Source organism: Macaca thibetana, chromosome 3, assembly GCF_024542745.1.
Source record: "Macaca thibetana thibetana isolate TM-01 chromosome 3, ASM2454274v1, whole genome shotgun sequence".
Lineage (NCBI taxonomy): Eukaryota > Metazoa > Chordata > Mammalia > Primates > Cercopithecidae > Macaca > Macaca thibetana.
In genome coordinates, this window is record NC_065580.1 from 36,895,596 (window position 1) to 36,922,618 (window position 27,023).

The following is a 27,023-nucleotide window of genomic DNA, read 5'->3' on the forward strand; positions in this document are numbered from 1 at the left end:
GATGCTGAGGTCTTTGCTACAGGCATGCTGAATTTTAGCTTTCTGAAGAACATCTAAATTGAGACAGACTTAAGAAGGTGGCTGGCTAAGTTTTGAAATCAAAAGAAAGATCTGTTTTGGAGACACAGACTTGAAGTCATCTGTATATAGACAGTACTTGAAATTTAGGACTGGATGAGATTCCCTAAGGGACAAATGTAGATGTGGAAGAGAATAGAGCCCAGGACATAATCCTGAGGGTGAATAACATAAAAGGAGTTGCCACAGGAAGAGGATCCTACAGAAAGGTAGGATTAAAAATTTCAAGTTGGGATGCTGAGGGGCACTCTTTGTTTCAACAAAGAAGAGGTCTGCATAGCCAAGTACTTCTGACCTGATCTACAATGTGTCCACTGCATTTAGCTATTTAGGTCAATAAATAGATGATGGGAGCCTTAGGGTTAACGGTGACTGTTTTTGTTTGTTCATTTGCTTTTGGTATGGGAGGCATAGGAGCATGTTTAAATGCTGATAAGAATGAAGCAATAGGGAAGCATAGTGAAGAGAGTAACTCAGTAATAAATTCTTTGGGAGGCAGGAAGGGGTGGGATCTGGAGCCAATGTGGAGAGATTAGCCTTAGATAAGAAGAGGAACATTCATCCTATTTTATCAGGATTGAAGGTGGAAGGAATAGGTGGGGATGCATTTGGGTTAGTGCATTTGATGGCAGAAAGTTGAGAGGATGGATAAGATCTACTGAGGCCTCTTCTAACTCTGAGATGCTGTGATCTGTGCTTCTGCAGGGCACCATACAGGTTGGAGAATGGGCAGAGAGAACAGCTTAAATTCTTCCCAACTAATAGTCTTTCTATTGGTCTGATTCTGTAACAGGGATGATCAACATTTTACATGGAATGGGTTTAAGGCTCCTTGCTTTGGGACATCACACACCTTTTATGGTGAGAGATGTTTATTTTGCTTATTTTTTTGAAAACACATCTCACACCTTAAGAATAAAAAAATGCTGAGCTGGTGGACTAACTTGAGTTGTGTATGTTTGTTTTCAGCACATTGGCATGGCTCATAACTACAGGAATAGCAGTCAGGCTGTGCAAGCTGTTCGTGATGCTGGCTATGAAATATCTTTGGGTTTGATGCCTAAGTCAATAGGGCCCTTAACATTTGTGTTCACAGGAACTGGTAATGTTTCTAAGGTAAGTTTTACCTGACTTCCTTTTGTAAAACAATCCAAAACTGTGAAACTAACCCAAATGATGTGGGCAGGCATTTTGTGGGTATTTCAAATGGACTGAATGAAGATTCTTTTTTTGGCACTTTTCTTACCAACGTATTTTTCTCATAGTGAAAAGTAGTAATGATCCAAATATGTGTGTGTGTGTGTGTGTAAGTGTATATGTGCGTATATCTATACACACATACATGCACACATACAGTTTTTAGTTTATTGCTAGCTACCTGAGTCTTGGAATACTTTTTCTTCCTTTCTTTTTCCTTTTTTAAAAGAGGTAATTTGGCCAGGCACGGTGGCTCACGCCTATAATCCCCGTACTTTGGGAGGCTGAGGCAGGCGGATCACCTGAGGTCAGGAGTTTGATGCCAACCTGGCCAATATGGTAAAACACCATCTACACCAAAAATACAAAAATTAGCCAGGCCTGGTGGTGCACACCCATAATCCCAGCTACTAAAGAGGCTGAGGCAGGAGAATCGCTTGAACCCGGGAGGCAAAGGTTGCAGTGAGCCGAGATCGCACCACTGCACTCCAGCCTGGGTGACAGAGCGAGACTCCATCTCAAAATAAAATAAAATAAATAAGATAATTCATTGTTAATAGTGTAAAGGTCTGTTCTGAGGGTGATCTGTTTTACCTCTATCACCAAAACCTCCATGAGTTTGAAAGTGACCTCACGATGTCCATTTGTTAAGACTACTTGGAGTTTTGCAAAAAAGATGTTAGGAAAATTCATTTAAGACTGGAATTCATAATTTCTTCCTTCTCTGGTGGTTTTAAGAATGTGTTTGTAATCTCCTATAGAAACTTGTAATAGTAAAATAATTCCTTCTTCAAAGAAAATATTTTACAAATAGGATATCATTCATATTATATTGTGAGGTAAGCATCCGATTATTTCTTTTGTAGGGAATATAGTTTCCCCATTTGGAATAATTTCTGCAATGGATCTAAAATAAATGGAAATATTTTTGCCCTCATTTCTAAACACTCTTATTGATACTGAGTAGCTTAATAAAAAAGAAAAAAATTAAAGCCCCTTCTAAGTGTGCTTTTCAAACAGGAATAAAAACTAGCTAGCAGACTTGTTGTAAGCAGCTCATCTATATTTCTGTGTTGCATTCCTGGTTGTAGGGAAGGCAAGTGGAGCTGTATAATTGTTGGGAAAATGATCAGATCTTTGAAGAAAACCATGTTGGTTCTTTTTCTATTGATGTTTGGATTTTTACTCGTGTGTTATTTGTAGGGAGCCCAAGCAATCTTTAATGAGCTACCTTGTGAATATGTGGAGCCCCATGAATTAAAAGAAGTTTCCCAAACTGGAGGTAAGGGACGGGGGATGACTAACTTTTAATGTTTTTAATAGTCTGTGTTATATTTTATCACCATAAATTTTCATTATTTGTCACCCACTTTACTAATTTCTTTCTCCTTTGCAAGACCTCAGAAAAGTGTATGGGACGGTGTTAAGTCGTCATCATCATCTTGTCAGGAAAACAGATGGTGTGTATGATCCTGCAGAGTATGACAAACATCCTGAGCGCTACATAAGTCGTTTTAATACTGATGTGAGTATCATGTTCAGCTTTTAAGTTGGTTGCTTATGATACAGTGCAGCTAGGCAATTTTCAAGGAGAGAAATTATAAATTATACATTGGCTTTCGGTTTTCCTGTTGTGAGTCCTTTGGGTACCATGAGTTGGCCTTTGGAGCTATCATCTTTTAGGGGTATTTGGAGTAGTCTTGCTTCGTGCTTCTGGTAGTTTCTGTGGATATACTCTTTGTTTCACTGTCTCCATTTCTGCTTCAGGTCTGCATGTGACCAATAGCTCTAAGCCATTTCCTGTGGGTTACTGTTTTCTATGTTTATCCTGGACTAGTTAGCACTGTGGGCAGAGCACAATGCCTATGACGTTTGGTCTCAACATGGCTACAAATTACAACCATAATCTCAACCAGCAATCCTGAAATGCATGCCATTGTTTACGGGGAGTGAGGGTGAAATAGTGTGCCTACATAAGTGCAGACCACCCCCACTGTATGAAAAAGCTATTATACTTACAAATCAAATCCTTCGATGGGACACACTGGCTTTATCTTTTAAGAAATAAAATATATTTGTGTGTTCTATAGTCATTGGCCATGCGACAATCTTCCCCCAGATAAACTAACAAACCAAAAAATAGATAAAACAAAAAAGGCATGCATTTATTGTGAAAAAGAATGCTTTAAATAATTTTAAATATGTTTGACCAACATAGCATTTTCAGATTCTGGTATGAAGTTTAGTCCTTATATCATGCAGGGCATGTTAGAACTCTTACCTTCTGCTTGAGATGTTTGAAGAAGAAAAATTATGAACGTAGTTTCAAACTGAAAAATTTTGAATCTAAGAAATCTTTATTCCTTTTCATTTCCCCAATCACCGAAGTATTGGTGATTGGACACATCCTAAAACTGATACTGACCTAGTTGCCATGTATGCATGTATGTAGCATATTGCTCCATAGAGCTTACAGATGTTATCTGATTTAATCTTCACAGCATTCCTTTGAGGAATGGGGTGTGTATTATCCCCATCTGGCAGGTAAGAAAAATAGAGCCCAGGGAAGTTGAGGTAGCATGATTTAGGTCATACCCTACTGCTAATAGAGCTGGAAATATAATTTTAGGTCCACTGTTTTTTGTTTGTTTTGTTTTGTTTTGTTTTTGTCCTTTCATTTTTCTTTGGCATGCGATACATTATAGAATGAACATAATAATGAATTTTTTTTTTTTTTTTTTTTGAGACAAAGTCTCTCTGTCTCCCAGGCTGGAGTTCAGTGGCGCAATCTCAGCTCACTGCAAGCTCCACCTCCCAGGTTCACGCCATTCTCCTGCCTCAGCCTCCTGAGTAGCTAGGACTACAGGTGCCCGCCACCACGCCTAGCTATTTTTTGTATTTTTAGTAAAGATGGGGTTTCATCATGTTAACCAGGATGGTCTCGATCTCCTGACCTCGTGATCCGCCCGCCTTGGCCTCCCAAAGTGCTGGGATTACAGGCGTGAGCCACTGGGCTCAGCCAATAATGTATTTATAGTCATATATTGCTCTGTCATGGGGTAATTCTACACTGAAATCTGGGTGGCTATTTATTGTCTTTGCCTCAAAAGATGGACACTGACATGGACAATAAGAAAATCAATTAGAAGTTACATTTAATTATTTCTCATAGACTTTCCTGATAGCTCTCTTTTGGTATACTATATTAAAATAGGCTATTTTTCTATTTTCTTGAACCTGGAACTTGCATTACAGATTGCACCCTATACAACTTGCTTAATTAATGGAATCTACTGGGAACAAAACACTCCTCGCCTCCTAACCCGCCAAGATGCTCAGAGTCTCCTGGCTCCAGGCAAGTTCTCAGCTGCTGGTGTGGAAGGCTGCCCTTCATTACCACACAAGTAAGGACTCTACTTCAGCAACGATGGTAGTTTTGACCAGCTGCTTCCATTATTAGAGGATCAAATAATGTAATGTCCCCACATATCACAGGACTTGATTTCTAATGACTACTTCTCTGCCTTATCTTTCTTGACCTCTTGGCAGTAGTCGACACTGTTAACCATCCTTCCTTCTTTTTAAAAAAATTGTATTGTATATATTTATTTTCAGAGATAGGGTCTTGTTATGTTTCCCAGGCTGGTCTAAATCTCTGGGTCCCAAGCAGACCTCCTGCCTTGGCCTCCCAAGGTGCTGGGATTATAGGCATGAGCCACCATGCTCAGCCCATCCCCAGTTGTTGAAACACTCTTCTTTTGCCTTCTGTGATGCCCCATGCCGCTCTGAAACTATTTCCTCAGAGAAATCTTCTCTTACTCCTCCATTCTCATCTCTATCTCTAGTCTGGTACTCTGTTTTTTGTTTTGAAATTCCTCATTTATTTTCTCGTGTTTATGATTTTTCTCCCTCTTCCTAGAACTTAATCTCCTTAAGGATAGGGGGTCTGTTTCTCTTGGCGGTAAGCACCTAGTATGTTGCCTGATATATAATAGGCATTGAAAAAATTATTAAATATTGAATGAATTAATGACTAAATATTTGTGGAAGAGTAAAAGATACGTTTGCTTTTCTAGGCATGTAACTGGCATCAAGTAAATGCCAAGGGAATGCTAGGAGCAACAACATCACTGGGGTTTAGAAGAAAGCAGAAGCATTGAGCTCAGCAAACCTTAAAGGGAGGAATGAGGAGAACAAGAATTCCAAGTGAAAGGATTGGTGCTTAATAAATATGGAGCTACCAAAGCATATTTAGGGTGCTGAATGTGTCAGTCTAGCTCTGCATTGGTTCATGTATGCAAGTGGTAATTGGAGATTGGGCAGAAAAATTAGAGTCAACCTTTTGAATACTGGACTGAGACTTTTGTTCATAATTCTAGAAATTTCTGTGTAACCACATGTAAAACTATACAGTACTAAGCAGGGTGGAGGTAGCATAATTGAACCTTTCTGAGTTATTTAGGGATAGCTAACTATGTTAACTTTAGTCTCTTAATGATTTTTCTAGGAAAGCAATGTTCTGCTTTTATTTCCTTTTTTCCTTTTCTTTTCTTTCTTTTTTTTTTTTTTTTGTAGAGCCTAAAACTCATACTGGGAAGATTCTCTGTATCACAGAACAGTGCAGAGTCCTGAAGAATGAGCTATAGGAAAAAAACCCCGAAAGCCTGGGAAATATTTAGGATCTGTGTTGAAAATCGTTCTGAACTCCTTTTTTTTAGTCTTGTTGGAGACTTCAGAATTTCATCCTCTCATCTAAGTATTGATGTTATTTTCAGACTTGTGGCAATATGTGACATTTCAGCTGACACAGGAGGGTCTATAGAGTTTATGACTGAGTGTACAACAATAGAGCGTCCCTTTTGCATGTATGATGCAGACCAGCATATTATTCATGACAGGTGAGTTTGCTAAAGTTGTTAGATGATATTCCTCACTTAGTTACATAGATATACTACTCTAAAATGCTTAATATTTTACATCTTTATGAAGCTATGAAAATTTGGAGAGATATACTCAAATATACTAAAATTAGGTTAAAAAAACATGCAAATTTGAACACACACACACACAAAGACACACACACACATATATTTAAATGGGAGACGGGTTGCTGAAGAAGGAAAATGTTTGGTTTGAAAAGTTTTGTTTATTTTTGCATGTACTTTTATACAAAATTACAAATGATAATGAAGCAAATATAAAGTAGACATCTGGAAAAGTCAGAACTTACAAATAATGTTTTGTGCTTCTGAATAAACCACATTGCTTCTCTTAGTGTTGAAGGCTCGGGGATCCTGATGTGTTCCATTGATAATTTGCCAGCACAGCTCCCAATTGAAGCTACAGAATGCTTTGGAGACATGCTTTACCCTTATGTTGAAGAAATGGTAAGCAGACTGGTAATATCAGTAACAACTCTGTGGCTTTAAACAGAATCATGGGGTAATACTGTGAATGTTCTGGTCTTCTGTATCTAAGAAATCTGCTGTAAAATGAAATGCCAGCCCTTCCCTGAAATACTTACTGATACTATTTTATTTGACATGTTCTGCTTACTTGTCTCTTGGGGGATATGATGATATCACTGCCTTCATGCTTAATTACAATTACATCTCTTTCCCATTATAGGTATTTAGTTAAGAATGTTCACCATGTATGAGATAAAACATGCTTTATTTTTAATTATTTGCCATCTATGTCAGTTCATATTGGGGCACTCTTATTATGCCATAATAACTAGGTCTGAAAAATTAGAAATATAGAATGTTTTATTGGGTTCTGGTCACTAATGGTTAAGTGACAGCTTATGTTGAGGTCATGTATTTTTCTTCTGTGATCAGTGATTAGCTAATGAAATACCATGTTATCTAAATTCCATTTTGTTTATCAAAGAAAATTTTTCTTATTTCAGTTTTTATCCTAAGCATTCATAGCCTTCCTGCTTTATTTTTATTTCAGAATGTCTGCCTCTGCCAACGATTTCAATATAAAGAATGGCTCTTGCTCTTTTCATCTATATCTTCCCTCATAAGCTCTCACATTAAAATAGAACAATAGTTAGTGGGGCAAGAATAAATGAAATTTCCAGTCTGTGATCTTCTTTTCTTTCAAACCGTATTCCATTTTGACCCTTTCTTTTTCCTATTGGAATATGTCAACAGGGAGATGTAGCAGGCCTGAAAAAATGCAGGCAGCAGACACTGTCACTGTCATGGTTAGACATATTGCACCTACTATGTGCAGGAAGTGTTCCAAGTACTAAATATATTTTAATTTTAAGTACTCTTGAGAACCATATTAGGTAAGTACCATCATTATATCCGTTTTACACATTATAAAACAAATACAGAGAAGTTAAGGACGTGTTGCTGATGCAGTCAGTACCGGATCTGCAATGTGTCTGGAGTTGGTGCTGAGGGATTAAAGAAGCAGAAGAAGGAGAGTACAAATGCCAGGCTTTGCTGGAGACATCAACTTGCTTTATGGCCTTGAGCAGGGCACTCACTTCCTTTCTGAGCCTCAGATATTTCATCTGTAACGTGAGGTGGTTGTAATGAACATATAATCTTATTTTATTTTATTTTATTTATTTATTTTTTGAGACAGAGTCTCACCCTGTTGCCCAGGCTGGAGTGCAGTGACGCAATTGTGGCTCACTGCAACCTCCACCTCCCAGGTTCAAGCGATTCTTCCTGCCTCAGCCTCCCGAGTAGCCGGGACCACAGGTGTGTGTCACCACGCCTGGCTAATTTTTTGTAGTTTTTAGTAAAGACGGGGTTTCACCATGTTGACCAGGCTAGTCTTGAACTCCTGACCTCGTGATCCACCTGCCTTGGCCTCCCAAATGCTGGGATTACAGGCGTGAGCCACCATGCCCAGCCATGAATACATAATCTTAACAGTTTTTCCACTTTTAAAATTTTATAACGGTAAATGTTTAAGTGGCCAAACTGTATGTGTATAAAAAATGCAATAATATATTTACCAAGATGTTTACCATTTTTGATGTTCTTCATTCATTTCCCTTTGGCATCATTTCCCTGCCAACTGAATAACTTAATTTATCACTTCTTATAGTACAGGTTTGCTGGTGACAGATTCTCTGAGTTGTCCTTTATCCGAAAATGTCTTCATATTCTCTATTCTGCTAATCAGACTTTTCTGTGCATTTTTAATTTCCAATGTTCTATTTTCAGTTCTAGAATTTCCGTTGGGTTCCTTTTTAAAAATTTCATTTTGGTATTTTGTCTTTCTCTGCAGAGAGTTTCTATCTTTTCATTAATTATGAGTGTATTTTTCGTTATTGCATGGAACATAGTTATAAAAACCACTTTACAATCTTTATCTCATACTTCCAACTTTCTGGGTCAATTTGCGGTTGGACTTTATTGTCTTTTCCCTTGAGAATTGATCATAGTCTTCTGGTTTTCATAGATTGAATAATTCTGGATTATGGCCTGGATGATGTGGATATTATGTACGTTTATCAAATGCATTTTCTGTATTCATTGAGAAGATCATTTTTTCCTTTTCTCTGTTAATATGTGAATTTTGTCAGTTGGTTTTCCAATATCAAACTAACTTCACATTCTTAGGATAAATCCAACTTGGTTGTATGTTAGCCGTTTATTTATGACTAAGTTCAGGTTGCTAAGGAATATACCAAAATTTCTTAATCTATTTTACCATTGATAGACATTTGGGGTTGTTTTCTTTTTGGGACTTTTACTAATAATTCTACTATAAAGATTTTTGACATGTGTTTTGAGATATATATATATGTATCTCCCCATTATTTTGTTGAGTTTGTACATAAATTTATCTTGTTTAGGATTATTAACATCTATGTTCATTAGAGAGTTTTATCTATAACTTTGTTTTATTATCAGGTCTTTGTCAGGTTTGAATATTAAGGTTATGTTGGCCTTAAAACAAGTTAGAGAGTATTTCCTTATTTTTGGTCTCAGGAACATTTTACATGAGATTACTGTTAGTTCTACTTGAGACAATTCATTAGCAAAACGATTTGGGTTGGTAGCATTTTTGTTTGTTTCTTTTTTGTTTGGTTTTAAGGGTGAGTTTTAAAATTATAGGTTACATTTTATTTAAAAACTTAAGAATGTTCAGACTTTTATTTTTCTTCTGTCAATTTTGGTATGCTTATTTTCTAGGAATTTATATTTCATCTAAGTTGTAAACTTTATTGTCACAATATTTTTTTAGTAATAATCTTATTAACTCTTTAACAGATTCTGTAGGGATTTCTCTTTTTCCTGATGTTGTTCGGGTATGCCTTCTGTTTTTTCTTAATCTATTTTACCTGGAACTGATGAATTTTATTAGTCATCTCAAAAAATCAGTTCAACTTTGGTGATCATCTCTATTTTATATCATTTTCTATTTTCTTAATTTATAATCTTACCTTTACTATATTCTTTATTTTACTTTATTGAGAGCTTAGTTAACCTTTCTTTTCATAACTTCTTACAATAGTGCTTAGGTAATTATTTTTCTGTGTTTCTCTTTAGCAATATATGCATTTTAAAGCTATTAGATTTGATTTGAGTATGGCCCATTTTTGATTGTATTATTTGTTGTTTTGTTATTGAGTTCTTTGACTTTCTTGTATATTCTGGGTATTACTTCCTTGTGAGATGTATGGTTTGCAAATACTTTCTCCCATTCTGTTGTTTCTTTACTCAATTGATTTTTTGTTTGCTTGTTTGTTTTGCTGTGCAGAAGCTTTTTAGTTTGATGTAATTCCATTTGTCTATTTTTGGGTTTTGTGCTTGTGCTTTTGAGTTCTTATCCAAAAAATTCTTAACCAGGTCAATGTCATGAAGCATTTCTCCTATGTTCTGTTTTTTTTGTTTTTTTTTTGTTTTTTTTTTTTCTAGGAGTTTCATAGTTTTAGGTCTTCCATTAAAGTGTTTAATCCATTTTGAGTTTTTTCAATATGATGAGAAATAGGGCGTCTAGTTTTATTCTTCTGAATGTAGATATCCAATTTTCCCAGCACCATTTATTGAAGAGACTCTTCTTCCCAAAGTGTTTGTTCTTGACACTTTTCTCCAAAACTGGTTGGATATAGATGTATGGATTTCTTTCTGGGCTTGCTTTTCTGTTCAATTGGTTTATATGTCTGCTGTTATGCCAGTACCATGCTGTTTTAGTTACTATAGCTTTGTGGTGTATTTTGAAGTCAGGTAGTGTGATGCCTCCAGTTTCGTTGTTTTTGCTAAAGATTGTGTGATGATTTGAGGTCTTTTGTGATTTCATAGTAGTTTTAGGATTTTCTTTTCTATTTCTGTGAAGATTGTCTTTTTTTTTTTTTTTTTTTTTTTTTTTTTTTGATAAGGATTGCCCTGAATTCGTAGATTGCTTTGGGTAGTATGGGCATTTTAAAATATAAATTCTTCCAATCCATGAACATGGGAATATCTTTACATTTGTTTTTGTTTTCTTCAATGTCTTTCATCAATGTTTTACAGTTTTTAGTGTAGAGATCTTTCGTTTCCTTGGTTAAATTTATTCTTACGCATCTTATTTTTATTGTGGCTATTGGAAATGGGATTTTTTTTTCAGATTGTTTACTGTTGGCATATATAAATGCTACTAATTTTTGTATGTTGGTTTTGTATTCTGCAACTTTACTAAATTTGTTTATCAGTTCTAACAGTGTTTTGATGGAGCCTTTAGGGTTTTCTATATATAAGATTTTGTCATCTGCAAACAAGGACAATTTGACTTCCTGCTTTCCAATTTGGATGCCTTTGTTTTCTTTTTTTTTGCCTAGTTACACTGACTAGAACATCCAGTACTATGTTGAATAGTAGCATCCTTTTCTTGTTCTACATCTTAGAGAAAAAGCTTTCAATTTTCCGTGATTAGTATGATGTTAGCTGTGGGTTTGTCATGTATCTTTTATTATGTTGACATATGTACCCTCTATGCCTAATTTGATGAAAGTTTTTATCATAAAGTGATGTTGAATTTGTCAAATACTTTTTTTCAGTTTCATGGAATAATCACATGGTTTTTGTCCCTCATTCTATTAATATGATAAATTATGTTTATTAATTTGCATATGTTGAACCATCCTTGCACCCCTGGAATGAATCCCATTTATTATGGTGAATGCTCTTTTAAATATGCTGTTAAATTTGATTTTCTAGTATTTTGTTGAAAATTTTTGCATCTATATTCTTTAGGGATATTGGCCTGAAGCTTACATTTTTTGTTATGTCCTTGTCTGATTTTGGTATCACATTAACACTGGCCTCATATAATTAGTTTGGAAGAATTTCCTCCTCCTTGATATTCTGGAATAGTTTGAGAAGAATTGGTGTTAATTCTTCTTTAAATGTTTGGTAGAGTTCAGTAGTGAAACCATCAGGTCCTGGGCTTTTCTTTGATGGGAGACTTTTTATTACTGATTCAATCTCACTGCCTGTTATTGATTCGTCTATTCAGATTGTTTATTTTTTTCTGGTTCAATCTTGGTAGATTGTAATTGTCCAGGAATTTGTCCATTTCTTCTAGGTTTTCCAATTTGTTTGCATATCATTGTTCATAATGCTCTCTTATGATCCTTTGTATTTCTGTGGTATCAGTTGTAATGTCTCCTTTTTCATCTGTGTGTGTGTGTGTTTGTCTTTTTGAGTTGTGGGTGATATATTATGCAATATTGTTGCAGAAGCTAATACGTACTTAAAAAAAAACCTTTTAGGTTCAGGGGTACATGTGCAGGTTTGTTCTTAGGTAAACTTGTGTCACAAGGGGTGGATGTACAGATTATTTCATCACCAGGGTATTAAGCCTAGTACCCAATAGTTATTTTTTTCTGCTCCTCTCCCTTCACCCTCAGGAAGGCCCCAATGTGTGTTGTTCCCCTCTATGTGTCCATATGTCCTCATCATTTAGCTCCTGCTTATAAGGGAGAGCATTCAGTATTTGGTTTTCTGTTCCTGCATTAATTTGCTAAGGATAATGTCTTCTAGCTCTATCCATGTTCCTGCAAAAGACATGATGTCATTCTTTTTTATGGCTTCGTAGTATTCCATGGTGTACCACATGTTCTTTATCCAGTCTATCATTTATAGGCATTTAGGTTGTGTCCATGTCTCTGCTATTTACAATAGCGCTCCAATGAGCACTCTTTACAACACTATGTGCGTGTGCATGTGTCCTTTTGATAGAACATTTTATATTCCTTTAGCTATATACCCAGTAATGGGATTGCTGGGTTGAAGAGTAGTTCTGTTTTCATCTCTCTGAGGAATTGCCACACTGCTTTCCACAAGGGTTGAACTGATTTATACTCCCACCAACAGTGTATAAGCATTCCTTTTTCTCCACAACCTCACCAACATCTGTTATTTTTTGACTTTTTAGTAATATCCATTCTGACTGGTGTGAGACGGTGTCTCATTGTGGTTTTGATTTGCATTTCTCTAATGATCAGTGATGTTGAATTTGTTTTCATATGCTTGTTGACTGCATGTATGTCTTCATTTGAAAAGTGTCTGTTCATGTCCTTTGCCCAGTTTTTAAGGGGGTTGTTTTTTCTTATAAATTTAAGTTTTTACAGAAGCCAGATATTAGACTTTTGTCAGATGCATAGTTTGCAAATATTTTCTCCCATTCTGTAGATTGTTTACTCTGTTGATAGTTTCTTTTGCTGTGCAGAAGCTCTTTACTTTAATTAGATCCCGTTTGTTGCAATTGTTTTTGGTTCTTCATCATGAAATCTTTGCCAGTTCCCATGTCCAGAATGGTTTTGCCTAGATCATCTTCCGGGGTTTTTAATTTTGAGTTTTACATTTCATTCTTTAATGCACTTTGAGTTTATTTACACCATTTTATATAGTGTAAGGAAGTGATCCAGTTTTAATCTTCTGTATAGCTAGCCAGTTATCCCAGCACCATTTATTAAACAGGGAGTCCTTTCCTCATTGTTTGTTTTTGTCAGCTTTGTTGAAGATCAGATGGTTGTAGATGTGTGGCCTTATTTTTGAGCTCTCTATTCTGTTTTATTGGTCGTTGTTTCTGGTTTTGTACCAGTCTTATGCTGTTTTGGTTACTGTAGCCCTGTAATATACTTTGAAGTCAGGTAGCGTGATACCTCCAGCTCTGTTCTTTTTGCTTAGGATTGCCTTGGCTATTCAGCTTCTTTTTGGTTCCATGTGAATTTTAAAATAGTTTCTTTCTAGTTCTATGAAGAATGTCATGGGTAATTTGATAAGAATAGTATTGAATCTGTAAATTGCTTTGGGCACTATGGCCATTTTAATGACATTGATTACCCTTGAAAACTGGCAACAAGGATGCCCTCTCTCATCACTTGTATCCAGCCTAGTATTGGAAGTCCTGGCCAGAGCAATCATGTAAGAGAAAGAAATAAAGAGCATTCAAATAGGAAGAGAGGAAGTCAAATTATCCCTTTTTGCAGATGACATGATTCTATATGTAGACAACCTATAGTCTTAGCCCAAAAATTAAGCTGATAAGCAATTTCAGCAAAGTTTCAGGATACAAAATCAACATACAAAAATCACTAGCATTCCAATACACCAACAACAGTCATCTGAAATTTTATTTATTTGAGTCTTTTCTCTTTTCTCCTTAGGCAGACTCGGGGCTTGTTGATTTTGTTTACCTTTTCAAACAAACTGTTTCATTGATCTTTTGTATTTTTTACGTCTCTGTTTTGTTTATGTCTTCTCTAACCATCGCTATTTCTTTGTGTCTACTAATTTTGGTTTCAGTTTGTTCCTGTTTTTCTTGTTTCTTGAGGTGCAACATTCGTTTATCTGAGATCTTTGTTCTTTTTTGAAATAGGCATTTCAACATTGCTATAAACTTGCTTCTGAGTACTGCTTTTGCTCTATCGCATAGCTTTTGGTAGGTTGTGTTTTCATTTTCATTTGTCTCTAGAAATTTTTAAATTTCCTTTTTAATTTCTCTATTGACTCCTTGATTGATGAGGAATATGTTGTTTAATTTGCATGTGTTTGTAGTTTCCAAAGTCTCTCTTGTTATTGATTTCTAGTGTCATACCATTGTGATCAGAAACAATACTTGATATGATTTCAGTTTTTTAAAAATTTGTTAAGATGTATTTTGTGGCCTACCATATGATCTATTCTGGAGAATGATCTATAAGTAGTAGAGAAGAATGCGTACACTGGTGCTACTGGATAAAACGTTCTATATTTATCTATTAGGTTCATTTTGTCTAAAGCACAGATCAATTCCAGTATTTTCTAATTAATTTCTTCCTGGTTGGTCTTTCCATTTTTTAAGGAGGGATATTGAAGTCTCCTACTATTATTACTTTGGTATTTATTTTTTACCTTCATGTTGATTAATTAATATTTGCTTTATATGTTTAGGTGTTCCAATATTGAGAGAACATATATTTACAATTGCTATGTCTTCTTAATGACTTGAGCTCCTTAATAATGACTTTCTTTGTCTCTTGTGAAAATTTTTGAGTTAAGTTTTTTCTGTCTGGAATAAGTATTGTCCCTGTCCTCTGTTGGCTATTATTTGCATGGAATATCTTCTTTCATCCCCTTTGAGGGATGAAAGCCTATGTGCATTCTTAAGGTGAAAGTATGTCTCTTGTGGGCAGCATATAGTGAGAGTCTATTTTTTTTTTCTCCTTGCAACTTTTATTTTAGCTTCAGGGGGTACATGTGCAGTTTTATTACATGGGTAAATTGCATGTCACTGGGATTTGGAGCACAAATGAATTCATCACTCAAGTAGTGAGCGTAGTACCTGATAGGTAGTTTTTCAATTTTCACCCTCGTTCCATCCTCCACTCTCAAGTATACCCTGGTTTCTATTGTTCCCTTCTTCGTGTCCATGTATACTCAGTGTTTAGTTCCCACTTATAACTGAGAACATGTGGCATTTGGTTTTCTGTTCCTACAGTAATTTGCTTAGGATAATGGCCTTCAACTGATTCCAGATTGCTGCAAAGGTCATAGTTGCATTGTTTGTTTGTTTGTTTTTGAGGCAGTCTTGCTCTGTCACCCAGGCTTCTGTAGTGGCACCATGTCATCTCACAAACCTCCACCTCCTGGGTTCAAGCAATTCTCCTGCCTCAGCTTCCCCAATAGGTGGAATTACAGGTACCCACGACCAAGCCTGGCTAATGTTTGTATTTTTAGTAGACACAGCGTTTCACCATGTTGACCAGGCTAGTTTTGAAATTCTGACCTCAGGTGATCTGCCCACCTTGGCCTCTCAAAGTGCTGGGATTACAGGTGTGAGTCACTGTGCCTGGCCAATTTCATTCGTTTTTATGGCTGCATAGTATTCTATGATGTATATATACCACATTTTCTTTATCCAATTCACCACTGATAGGTATCAAGATTGATTCCATATCTTTGCTATTGTGACTAGTAGAGCTTTGTTTTTTTTAATCCGTTCAGCCACATATATATATGTATGTATACTATATATATACACACACACACACTATATATATTTGTGTGTGTATATATATATAGTATACATACATACTATATATATTTCTTTTTTACCTTTCTGAGTTGGGTGCAACCAGTTAATATTTTTTGATGTCACAATTTACATCTGTTTAGCTTACATATTTCTTGATACTTTATTGTAGCCATCATTATTTTGACTGTTGTGAATTTTAACTTTCATCTTAGAGTTATAAATACCTATCTTTTGCAGAGTGCCATAGTAGTATTGGGGTATTCTGGATTTGATTGTATATCTACCTTTACCAGTGAATTTTGTACTTTTATATGTTTGCATGTTAGTAATGTTATTTTTTTCTACTTGAAAAACTCCCTTAAGCATTTCTTATAGAGCAGCTCTAGTGGTGAAGAATTCCCTAAAGTTTTGCTTGTCTGGGAAAGGCTTTATTTCTTCTTTTTTTCTGAAGGACAGCTTTGCTGTGTATAGCATTTTTGACTGGCAGTTTTCTGTGCATCAGCACTTTGAATATATCATTCCATTCTCTCCTGGCCTGCAGGATTTCTACTGAGAAATCTGCTGATAGTTTAATGGAGATTCCCTTATATGTAGCATGATATTTTTATCTTGCTGCTTTTAACATAATTTTTCTTTGGTTTTTGACAGTAATTATAAAGGGACCTCTTTGGGTTGACTCTGGAGATTGTTGAGCTTCTTCATATACCTGGAGGTTCATCTGTCTTCCAAGGCTTGAAACATGTTATTTTTCATTTATCAAAAATTTATATTCATTAATTTTAAAGTTTTACATCTTTTTAAAAAGTTATCTATATTGTACCTTTATTTTTTGAACATATTAATCACAATTTAGAATCATTTTTGTTAATTCCATTACACTTCTTGGTTCTATTTATGTTCCCTGTTTTTTTCCTTGGTTTTTATGGTTTTCAGTAAATTCTTACCTTTCAATATATTTATTTATTTTTGGTTGAATGCTAGACATTGTGTATTCAAAACTTTAGAGATGACTCGAGGCTCCGGATATTGTGTGATTTTCCTCCAGATAATATATTCTTTGTTTTGGGCAGTGGGATAGACAAGGATAAAGGTGAGGAGAAATTCACCTAAATTCAGTTAGGATGAAGTAATTTAAATCTAGGTTTCAGTCCTTTGGAGAACTGACGTTTTTCAAATTACCATTTATTTTAGATACATGAAAACAATTTTCTATTTATTTTAATACACTAAATAAATTCTCTGTTACCAGCACCTTCTAGGTACATTTTTCTTGTTTTTAGTTGGGTGAGTGAGCTAGATCTTAACCCCTAGTTAGGGAGGAAAGACTGTCTCATTGGCCCTTCTCTGTCCACCAGAAGCAGCAATGCTAACTTATATGCCATTACTTCTTGGCAGTATGTTCAAGAATTGGGTTCTCTGAGAGGGACTAACTTATATACCCATTGCTTCTTGGCAGCATATTCAAGAGTTGGGTTCCTTGGGAGAAAAGAGGAGGACTAGAAGGTTGCTGAAATGTTAATATGAGACATCTTACTTTGTTGTCTCTGACTCAATTCTGCAAGATAACGTGAAGAGGATGTGCATGACTTTCAAGGTTCTACTCGGTCAAGTCACTTTTGCTACCACCTTTGAAATGCTGATGTATCTATACATATAACTACTAATACTGATCTGAGGGAGACCCCTTACTGCTGAGGTGGTGGCCTTGCTGAGTGGAAAACCTCATTCTCTACTCCTAATAGAACAACTTGAACTTTTGGAATGGAGTAGAGGCCCTGAAAAGGGGACTATAGCTATAAAGCTTGTGAAGATATTTGGCAACGTGCTTAATACGATACATTTAACTGGTTGGAAAAGATAAGCTTTTTTGTGTTCACAGCAAGCAAAGATGATTATAATCCAATTTTAGTTTTAAAATTGGAACTTGTGCTGAAACACCATAGTCTTGTGCGTAGAGTTGATTGCTTGTAGAAGACTTCTATTAGCAATCCCTTATACTCGGTAATCCTCAGAAAACTGTTTCTTAAATTCTTTTTTCCCTTGATTAATATTTTAATATGGATACAAACACCAAGAGGCCTTCTTTGCAGTGTCTTTTATCTCTTACAAATCTCATTTTCCTTTCAGATATTATCAGATGCGACACAGCCTCTTGAAAGTCAGAATTTTTCTCCTGTGGTGAGAGATGTAAGTTATGAGAAGAATATTTTTTCATAAATGTGTTTTTTCTATTACCATTTTTGCTCTCTTCTCTCTCTCTCTCTCTCTCTCCATCTTTGCCATTCTGTCTCTTCTCTATCAGTCATGAGACCATGTTTGTAGGACTAAACTGTGGATACTAAAGAAATGTCTTGTGTCATATACATTTAGGCAGTGATTACATCCAACGGTACATTACCTGATAAATATAAATATATCCAGACACTCCGGGAGAGCAGGTAAGTATTGTTCAAATCATCTTGTTTTATACATTTATTCTTATCTTGGAATTAATGAGCATTTTTTAATGCTTCAATGGGAGATCTTAATATTAAGTTTGTACAATATATAAATTTTGATGATGTTTGAAAATGTAGGAAATCCAAACTAAGTGGCTGGCTGAAACCACTGTGACTGTTTCCCACTTAACAGTAGTATAGCATCATTTTGGCTTTCTAATAACCTGTGTAGATGTATGGGTAAGCAAGCAAAAATCCAAAAGGATTGTCCTTCAGGTAGCTTCTTATTTTTCTCAGACTTTTTACACATGGTCATGCCTCAGTTATTTTTTCAAAGGAAAATGAGCACACTAGACTTTCTGTGGTGCTTTCAGTTTGGGTTTTAGTTGAGGATTTGGACTCTCTTTTGTTTAGTGTAGTGTTCAGGAAAGTGAATTCGTGATTACAAATTAAGAGAGTTGTGAATAAACAATTGATGGAAATAAGAGGTAGTTTTCTCCAGGGATTCTTATTAGGGGGAAGATGCCAAAAAGTAATGTAGCGAATCTACTCAAGAGGATCATTACTTTAGAAAGGTCTTTAGCTAAGGCCCTTGTTTCCTTAATTGATTTTACTACTTAAAGTTTGAAAACATTAATTTTATTTTTTTGGAATGTTCTGGTCTCCTCCAGCCAATTGCCTTTGATCTGTGTTTATATCTATTCTGCTGGTCTTTTCACATTAAAAAAGGAACCCATGTACTGAAGTCTCAGGAGAAACCAGAGCTGGGAAACAACACAACACAACACAATTGTCTTATCTTCTTTTTCAGTGGTTCTACCTACAAGCAGTAAACAAAGAGATCTGCCCAGATCAAGCGTGCTATAGTTAGGCCTTTTCCATATGTGCTGGTTTGATTATAGTTACTTTTTGATGTGTCAGTGAAATATTCTGGTGTAAGACACTAAGTATTTAATTTTTTTTCTTTGTGAATAAGAGAAGCTAGCTCTATAACCCTATAGGAGAATTTCTTACAGGTAAAACTTCACATCTGTTTGTTTTTCATAGCTCTATGTTTTGATTCTCATCATCCGATGGTCTTTTACACTACTGATACTAGTGACAAGTCTAACATGACTGGTCATGATGATATCTTCTCTCTTATGTGTCATATTTCATGTAGCAGCAGGTTTACTTGGCTCTGATTGTTAGAACTTGCTGCCCTCTTTCCTGATGGAAACTTGTGCCAAGATACTAATAACAAAGTTTGCATTTTGAAAGGAAATTTACTTTGTATTGAATCCTGCCTTATTCTTCTGTTCTTTTCATCACTTAGCACAGTGATTATTAACCTGGAATCTGGGGTTTGGGGGTACTGATGGGCTAGACAGTATTAGAATCTAGGAGTGAGTTTCTATTTTGAGCATTTGATATTTGGAATGTTTTAATTATACAAACTACAGAAAATATTGTTAGACAGAATGTATAATAACCAAATAATAGTGGTTCTCTCTGGAAGGTGAAATGGGAGATGGTAGTAGTTAAATGAGACCTCTTCACATCAGTAATAATGTGTGTTGGGGTACAGAGGGACAGGAATGTTTTATACTTATACTTATTTTTATTTATTTAAAATTAATGAAAAGGTTTTTGGGTTAATGTTCAAGAGACATTCTGACCTAAAGATTCTAAATAACAGAGCCTACTTCAGTCCCTGGCACCAGGCCATTTCTTTGGTTTCATGTTGATAACAGGGAATTTGATTCAAAAAATATTTAATGAGTAAATTCCATATTTAAGACAAAATATGCTGAGCATTAATGGGTTTGTAAAGATGGGTAAGTCTTAGATGCTGCCTTGGAGGTCATAGTTTGTGGGAAAGACAGAAAATCATCTGCCTGGAAGGTATAATTCCAGCAGAATAAACTGTTCAAGAATTAAAATAATGCCTAACACTAGTCTTCGTTTTCTACATTTAACCCGTGACATCTGTAACTCAAAGTCATGGTTTTGACTATTTTCAAGTGACCCTAAAGATATATGACAAAACAATTTCTAATATGGGTAATAATATTCACTTCCTCAAATTGTTGCCTTCTGGGATTGTTGTGAGTAATAAATAAAGTTTCCAAGGTAAAGCCCCTTGCATGATTTTGAATTACATCTTCTGGAAGGATAAAATGTGAGACCAAGTTACTCAATCACAAGCAAACCAAGAAAAGGTCCAGCACCTGCACCTCACTAGTAATACTGGAAATTCATGAAATACATCTATACATCTACAGATATGTATCTCAGAGACATCACGTCTATTGTTCTTCATTGTACAAAATGTAAAATAATTGAAGAAATATGTTGGTATAGGGAACTCACTCATGTTGAAATTCTTATTTTAAGTAATGTGAAGAGAAAATGTTGCTTCATTATTTAGGTTTTAGTATGATTTGTGGACAGCAAGATTCTGTTATTTAAAAAAAAATAAAATTTTAATTAGCCCCTTCCCCTCTTTGTTTTTAAATAGGGAATGTGCTCAGTCACTTTCAATGGGCACCAGAAAGGTTTTGGTTCTTGGATCTGGCTATGTATCTGAGCCTGTATTGGAATATTTATCAAGAGATGGCAATATAGAAATAACAGTAGGTAAATAAGCCCTGATTTTTGAAGAAGAAAAATATATTTTAAAGCATATTGACTTCTACATTTTAGAAGACTACTTTGTTTCTGAAATTTGAACATTTATTTTTGGAGATATTAAAATATATTTTACTCTGACATATCTAAAAATGTGACTTTTAATTCTTGAAATAGGCTCTGACATGAAGAATCAAATTGAACAGTTAGGCAAGAAATATAATATTAATCCTGTTAGCATGGACATTTGTAAACAAGAAGAGAAGCTGGGCTTCTTGGTGGCAAAACAGGATCTTGTCATCAGGTCAGTACCTGGCAAGAAATGAGTTTCATATTTTTGTTGTTATTTCTTTTCTCTTATTTTTCTCTTTCTCTTTCACTTCTCTCTTCATACTCTTTTGGAGTAAACTTTTTAATGGAAACATGGGTCCAGAAGGTGCACAAATCATAAGTATATAGCTCAATGAATTTTCACAAAGTGAACACACTCTGTGACGATTATCTATGTCAGGAAACAGAATATCAATAATTCCCCAGAAGCCTTCTTGGTGCCCCTTTCTATTCACTTACCCCATCCTCTAAGAGTAAACACTATCCTGGCTTCTGACATTCAGTTTTTGCCTGCTGTCAAACTTCATATAATTGGAATCATTCAATATATCCTTGTTTGTGACTGCCTTCTCCCATTCAGTGTTGTGATTATGAGAGTCATCTGTGCTATTGTCTGAAATAATAGTTTATTCATTCTCATTGCTGTGTAGTATTTCATTATGTGAATATGCCATTGTTATTTATTTGACTACTATAGATATTTAGGTTGTTTCTGGATTTTGGCTATTATAAGTCACACTGTTATACACATTTCAGTATTTGTCTTTTTGTGACCATTTCACCAAAACAGTAATTACACATTTCTGTTGGGTATATACTTAGAAGTGCGATTGCAGGTCATAAGGTACTAATGTTTTATATACTTTAGTATCTATTTTATCCTTTGGAGTTATAAAACTTAAATGAAATAAGTAGATTACTTAGCCTTATGACCATTTTAAGTCTCATCATAGCAACAGATCTTGAAATAGGGTATTACTAACAAAAATGCAGATCTAACATCTAGATACAGCATTACATGAGATTTACTCTATAACTAAATTTGGTTTTGATATTTGAGTACATGTGTACACAAAGAAAGGAACAACAGACATCAGGGACTACTTGAGGGTAAAGGGTGGGAGGAGGGAGAGGATCGAAAAACTACCTATTAGGTACTATGCTTATTACCTAGATAATGAAATAATCTGTACACCATACCCCCATGACATACAATTTACCTATATAACAAACCTGCACATGTACCCCTGAACCTAAAATCAAAGTAATAAATAAATAAATAATAAATACATTTGGTTTTGAAATGTCAAAGTGATGAGAATAGTTATTCATTCTTAGAATTTTCCCAAGATGAGAGGAAGACAGTTATCTGTTCCCTCACAGTGATTACCTAATCACTTTCACAGATCAGTTTCAAATTATATCTTTGGAGGAAGTTCTGTGATATTCTGCTTAAAAAAAAAAAAAAAGCAAGCTTGGAAATCATATAATGAAAGGTAGTTCTGTAAGCTGGCATTTTTACATTTCTCTTGATATCTTTAAATGTAGGCTAACTTCATGCACTTAAAATGTCACTCAACTTATAAAAATTTTATGAGCATTAATTTTTATTTAGAAAAAATTGACTAATGACCAACTAAACCTCTCTGATATTTACCATGTAAAGAAATCCTGATTCAAAATAGAATGATCTAGCCTTCCAAGTAGAACAGTAATTTATTTTGACACATATAGGTACCTAAATATATCATTTTTAATTAAAAGTAAATAACACAATAAAATCCATTTGAAACAAAATCTGAAATAAAATGTGACAAGATAATGGACAAAGACATCAATCTATTAATATATCCAAATTTTAAAATTTAGCAAACAGGTGGCCTTCAATAAGATTTAGCATTAGCAAAATCTGTTTTATATTTAATCTTTTCTCATTTGGTATATTTTCTATGCTGAATAGTGGTAATGCCATTAAACAGTGTTATCCTATAGCATTCCTTACATTTTTTTTTCTTTTTTCGAGACAGAGTCTCATTTTGTCACCCAGGCTGGAATGCAGTGGCACAATCTTGGCTCACTGCAACTTCCGCCTCCCAGACTCAAGTGATCCTCCCACCTCAACCACCCAAGTAGCTGGGACTACAGGCATATGCCACTATGCCTAACTACATTTTGTATTTTTAGTAGAGATGGGGTACCACCATGTTGCTCAGGCTGGTCTTGAACTCCTCAAGCAATCTACTTGCCTCAGCCCCTCAAAGTGCCAGGATTACCGCATAAGTCACCATGCCTGGCCAACTGTTTTATTTTTTAAGTTGGGGAAAGAATGTTTTGATATAAACACAGTGATAGGGACTACAAAAAAATGAGTAAAGAATATGTTTCAAAAAAATTTTAGTAATATGTACAATTCTCATAGTTTTAATTTTTCAAATTTAGTTTTTAATAATTTAATACAAAGTAGTAATTGATTTCAATGTTTCTTTGAAAATTCCACATGATTTTGTATGTATTTTTCACAAGTGACATTTTCGACCTTTTGGAGTAATTGGGCTGGAGTCAACTTAAATAATTTGAGTATGTCCCATTGAGTGCTTCCTATATCATATTCGAGACGAATTATGAACTCTAATCCGTTTGTCTAAAAAGTGCCACCAGGCACAATCCTAATATTGTACTTCTCAGCCTATTATAAGGACAAGTTTTAAAATATTATTAGATCTTAGTAAAATTTTGATTGGGCAAGTTTAATATGGAGAATGTGATTTTAAAATTTCTGCTTAACTTTTAAGATGATGACGTTGCACCTTTTCTATTAATATTTGGTTTAATAGTTTTGCAAGTATTTTACTCAGTAGCTTCTAAAAGTCTACTAAATTTGTTAGCACTAATTCTTTTTGGTTTAAAGAAACAAAAACACAGAGACCAGGAGCTTTTGATACTGATAAAAGACACACAATTTTATTCTGCATTATAATAAATTTAAATAGCAATACTCTATTCCATTGACCTGCGGAGGAGTAAATGCCTGAAAAGTGGTTTTATTTTATTTTTATGAAGTAGAGAAAATCTGAAGTATGCAGAATGAATTTCACAAGTACAATGATATAGTGTGATATTGTCTACATTGGTTTTTATTTTTTTGTTAGTACTGTAGACAGCTTTACCCAACAGGCATTAAAAACAACTTAAATATTGTCATGTAATTAATAGGGTATTTTATTATTCCTAGAATAGAATATGGATATACTCATGTATATAACACTCATATTTATGAAAATTTAATTTCTTATGATTATGCAGTCCCAGAACCAAATTATTATACCACAGCCAAATTTGTTGAAATCCCAATCAAAGTTGAGCTTTGAGTACAACATTATCTGTTGTTCACCGTGTGGATTTTTAGCCATTTTGATAGCCTTTACACTGATCAATACCATTAAAGCCTATCTCCTCCTTGGGCCCTTCCTGGAGTCTACTCAATAATGTAATACATGAGCTGTAGAAATACAGGGACAAATGAATCAAATTCCATTAAATGTTAAAAAGATATAACTGGTTGCATGCAGAGGAAGGATATCTGGCTTTGGGGAAATCTGGGAAAGCTTTGTGGAGGAAAACAACTTTTTGGAAATTTCTTAAAGGGGCAGATATAATTTGGATTGGGGATTTCTGTCTTGGGTTTTCCACTAAAATAGGGCTGTCTTTCTTTTTACCTCCACATCTTCCAAATGGCTATCAGGAAGTGGCAAACTAGGTCAAGATGGCCCATGTATTATGTTATTGAGTAGACTCTAGGAAGGGCCCAAGGAGGAGATAGGCTTTAATGGTGTTGATCAGGGTAAAGGCTATCAAAATGGCTAAAAATCCACATGGTGAACAACAGATGATGCTGTACTCAAAGCTCAACTTTGACTGGGTTTTCAACAATTTTGGCTTTGGGATTATAATTTGGTGCTGGGACTGCATAATCACGAGAAATCAAATTTTCATAAATATGAGTATTATATAAATGAGTGTATCTATTGTACAATAGCGTCTATTGTAGGAATAGTACAATATATTATATATATAGTAGGAATAATAAAATACCCTGTCAATTACATGACAATATTTAAGTTGTTTTTTATTGACTATTTGGTAAAACTGTCTACAGTACCAACAAAAAAATGAAAACCAACATAAACAATATCATACTATACCATTGTACTTGTCAAATTCATTCTGTGTACTTCAGATTTTCTCTAGTTCATAAAAAAACACAAAAACAAAATAAACAATAAAACCACTTCTCAGGCATTTATTCCTCCTCAGGTCAATAGAATAGTGTTGCTATTTAAATGTGATAAAAAGGTGATTTTATTCTGTGGCCCACAGGGAGTCATTTATCATGTCCAAGGGAATATTTATTTATTTTACTTTCAACTTTTGTTTTACAATCAGGGGTTACACGTGCAGGTTTATTACAAAGGTATATTGTGTGATTCTGAGGTTTGGAGTATCAATGAATCTGTCACCGCGTAACAAGCATAGTCCCCTGTAGGTCGTTTTTCAGCCCTTGCTGCACTTCTTACCTATTCCCTCTGGTAGTGCTCAGTGTCTATTGTTTCCATCTTTAATTCCATGTGTACCCAATGTTCAGCTCCCACTTACTTGTAAGTGAGAGCCTGTAGTATTTGGTTTTCGGTTTCTGTGTTAGGTTGCATAGGATAATAGTTTCCAGCTGCATCCATGTTGCTGCAAAGAACACGATTTCATTCTTTTTTATGGCTATGTAGTATTCAGTGGTGTGTATGTATTACAGTTTTTAATCCAATTCACTGTTTTTCGTGTTTTTTTTATTTTTGTTTCATTTTGTTTTGTTTTGTTGAGACAGGATGTCACCGTACTGCCCAGGCTGGTGTGCAGTGGTGTGATCTCGACTCACTGCAGCCTTGACCTCCTGAGCTCAAGTGATCCTCTCACTTCAGTCTCTGGAGTAGCTGGGACTACAGGGATGCGCCAACATGCTGGAATAATTTTTGTATTTTTTGTAGAGATGATATTTCATCATGTTGTCCAAGCTGGTCTTGACTCCTGGACCCAAGCAACCCACCTGTCTTTGGCCTCCTAAAGTGCTGGGATTACAGGCATGAGCCACAGCTCCTGGCCCCAATCCACTATTGATGAGCATGTCAATTGATTCCATTCTTTGTTATTGAGAATAGTGCTGTGATGAATATGTGAGTGCATGTGTCTTTTTGGTAGAATAATCTATTTTCCTTTGGATAGATACCCAGTAATGCGATTGCTAGGTCGAATGGTAGTTCAACCTTTAGCTCTTTGAGAAATCTCTGAACTGCCCTCTGTAGCAGCTGAACTAATTTACATTCCCACCAACAGTGTTTAAGTGTTGCCTTTTCTGAGAGAATAATTTAATCAGAACAGTAACTTAAGATGCAGCCTTAATACAGTTCAAGTGCCTCGGCAGGTATGGTTGAAAAAGGGAGTTTCTGATTAGTTTTTTCCTGTTTTTAAGCTTGTTGCCTTATGTATTGCATCCTCTTGTGGCCAAGGCCTGCATCACAAACAAAGTTAACATGGTCACTGCAAGCTACATCACACCAGCACTAAAAGAATTGGAAAAGAGGTAAGTTTTAATCATTTTAAACAAACTGAGTGAATCCATGGCATTGTTTTTATTTTATATTCAAGTTTTCCTTTTTCCTCTTTCCACCTGCTGCAGTGTGGAAGATGCCGGCATCACAATCATTGGTGAATTGGGATTGGACCCTGGTCTTGATCACATGTTAGCAATGGAAACAATAGATAAAGCCAAGGAAGTGGGAGCCACGGTGAGCCCAATTTATGCCCAAAGGAGAACATGAAAATGTCTAACTTCTTGTGTACAGAATCAAAGTATGAGTTATAATATAGCAACACCTTTAATCAAAGTTAGAGTTTTTTCGCTGGAGTACAATGGCATGATCTCGGCTCACTGCAACCTCCACCCCCCAGGTTCAAACAATTCTCCTGCCTCAGCCTCCTGAGTAGCTGGGATTATAGGCACATACCACCGTGCCCGGCTAATTTTGTATTTTTAGTAGAGATGGGGTTTCTCCATGTTGGTCA

General features: G+C 35.3%; 1 protein-coding gene across 4 annotated transcripts in view; it reads left to right on the forward strand.

The window, feature by feature from the left end:
* Positions 1–27,023, forward strand: part of AASS (aminoadipate-semialdehyde synthase) — a 68,858-nt gene that overhangs the window by 23,894 nt on the left and 17,941 nt on the right. For all 4 annotated transcript variants that reach the window (XM_050785067.1, XM_050785071.1, XM_050785069.1 and 1 more), the window contains 13 exons: positions 872–939; positions 1,048–1,194; positions 2,479–2,557; positions 2,673–2,800; positions 4,531–4,679; positions 6,051–6,173; positions 6,551–6,662; positions 17,881–17,940; positions 18,124–18,191; positions 20,692–20,810; positions 20,979–21,105; positions 26,431–26,541; positions 26,638–26,746. In XM_050785067.1, coding sequence (XP_050641024.1) covers positions 872–939; positions 1,048–1,194; positions 2,479–2,557; positions 2,673–2,800; positions 4,531–4,679; positions 6,051–6,173; positions 6,551–6,662; positions 17,881–17,940; positions 18,124–18,191; positions 20,692–20,810; positions 20,979–21,105; positions 26,431–26,541; positions 26,638–26,746 — 1,400 coding nt within the window. The remainder of the gene's footprint in view (positions 1–871; positions 940–1,047; positions 1,195–2,478; positions 2,558–2,672; positions 2,801–4,530; positions 4,680–6,050; positions 6,174–6,550; positions 6,663–17,880; positions 17,941–18,123; positions 18,192–20,691; positions 20,811–20,978; positions 21,106–26,430; positions 26,542–26,637; positions 26,747–27,023) is intronic.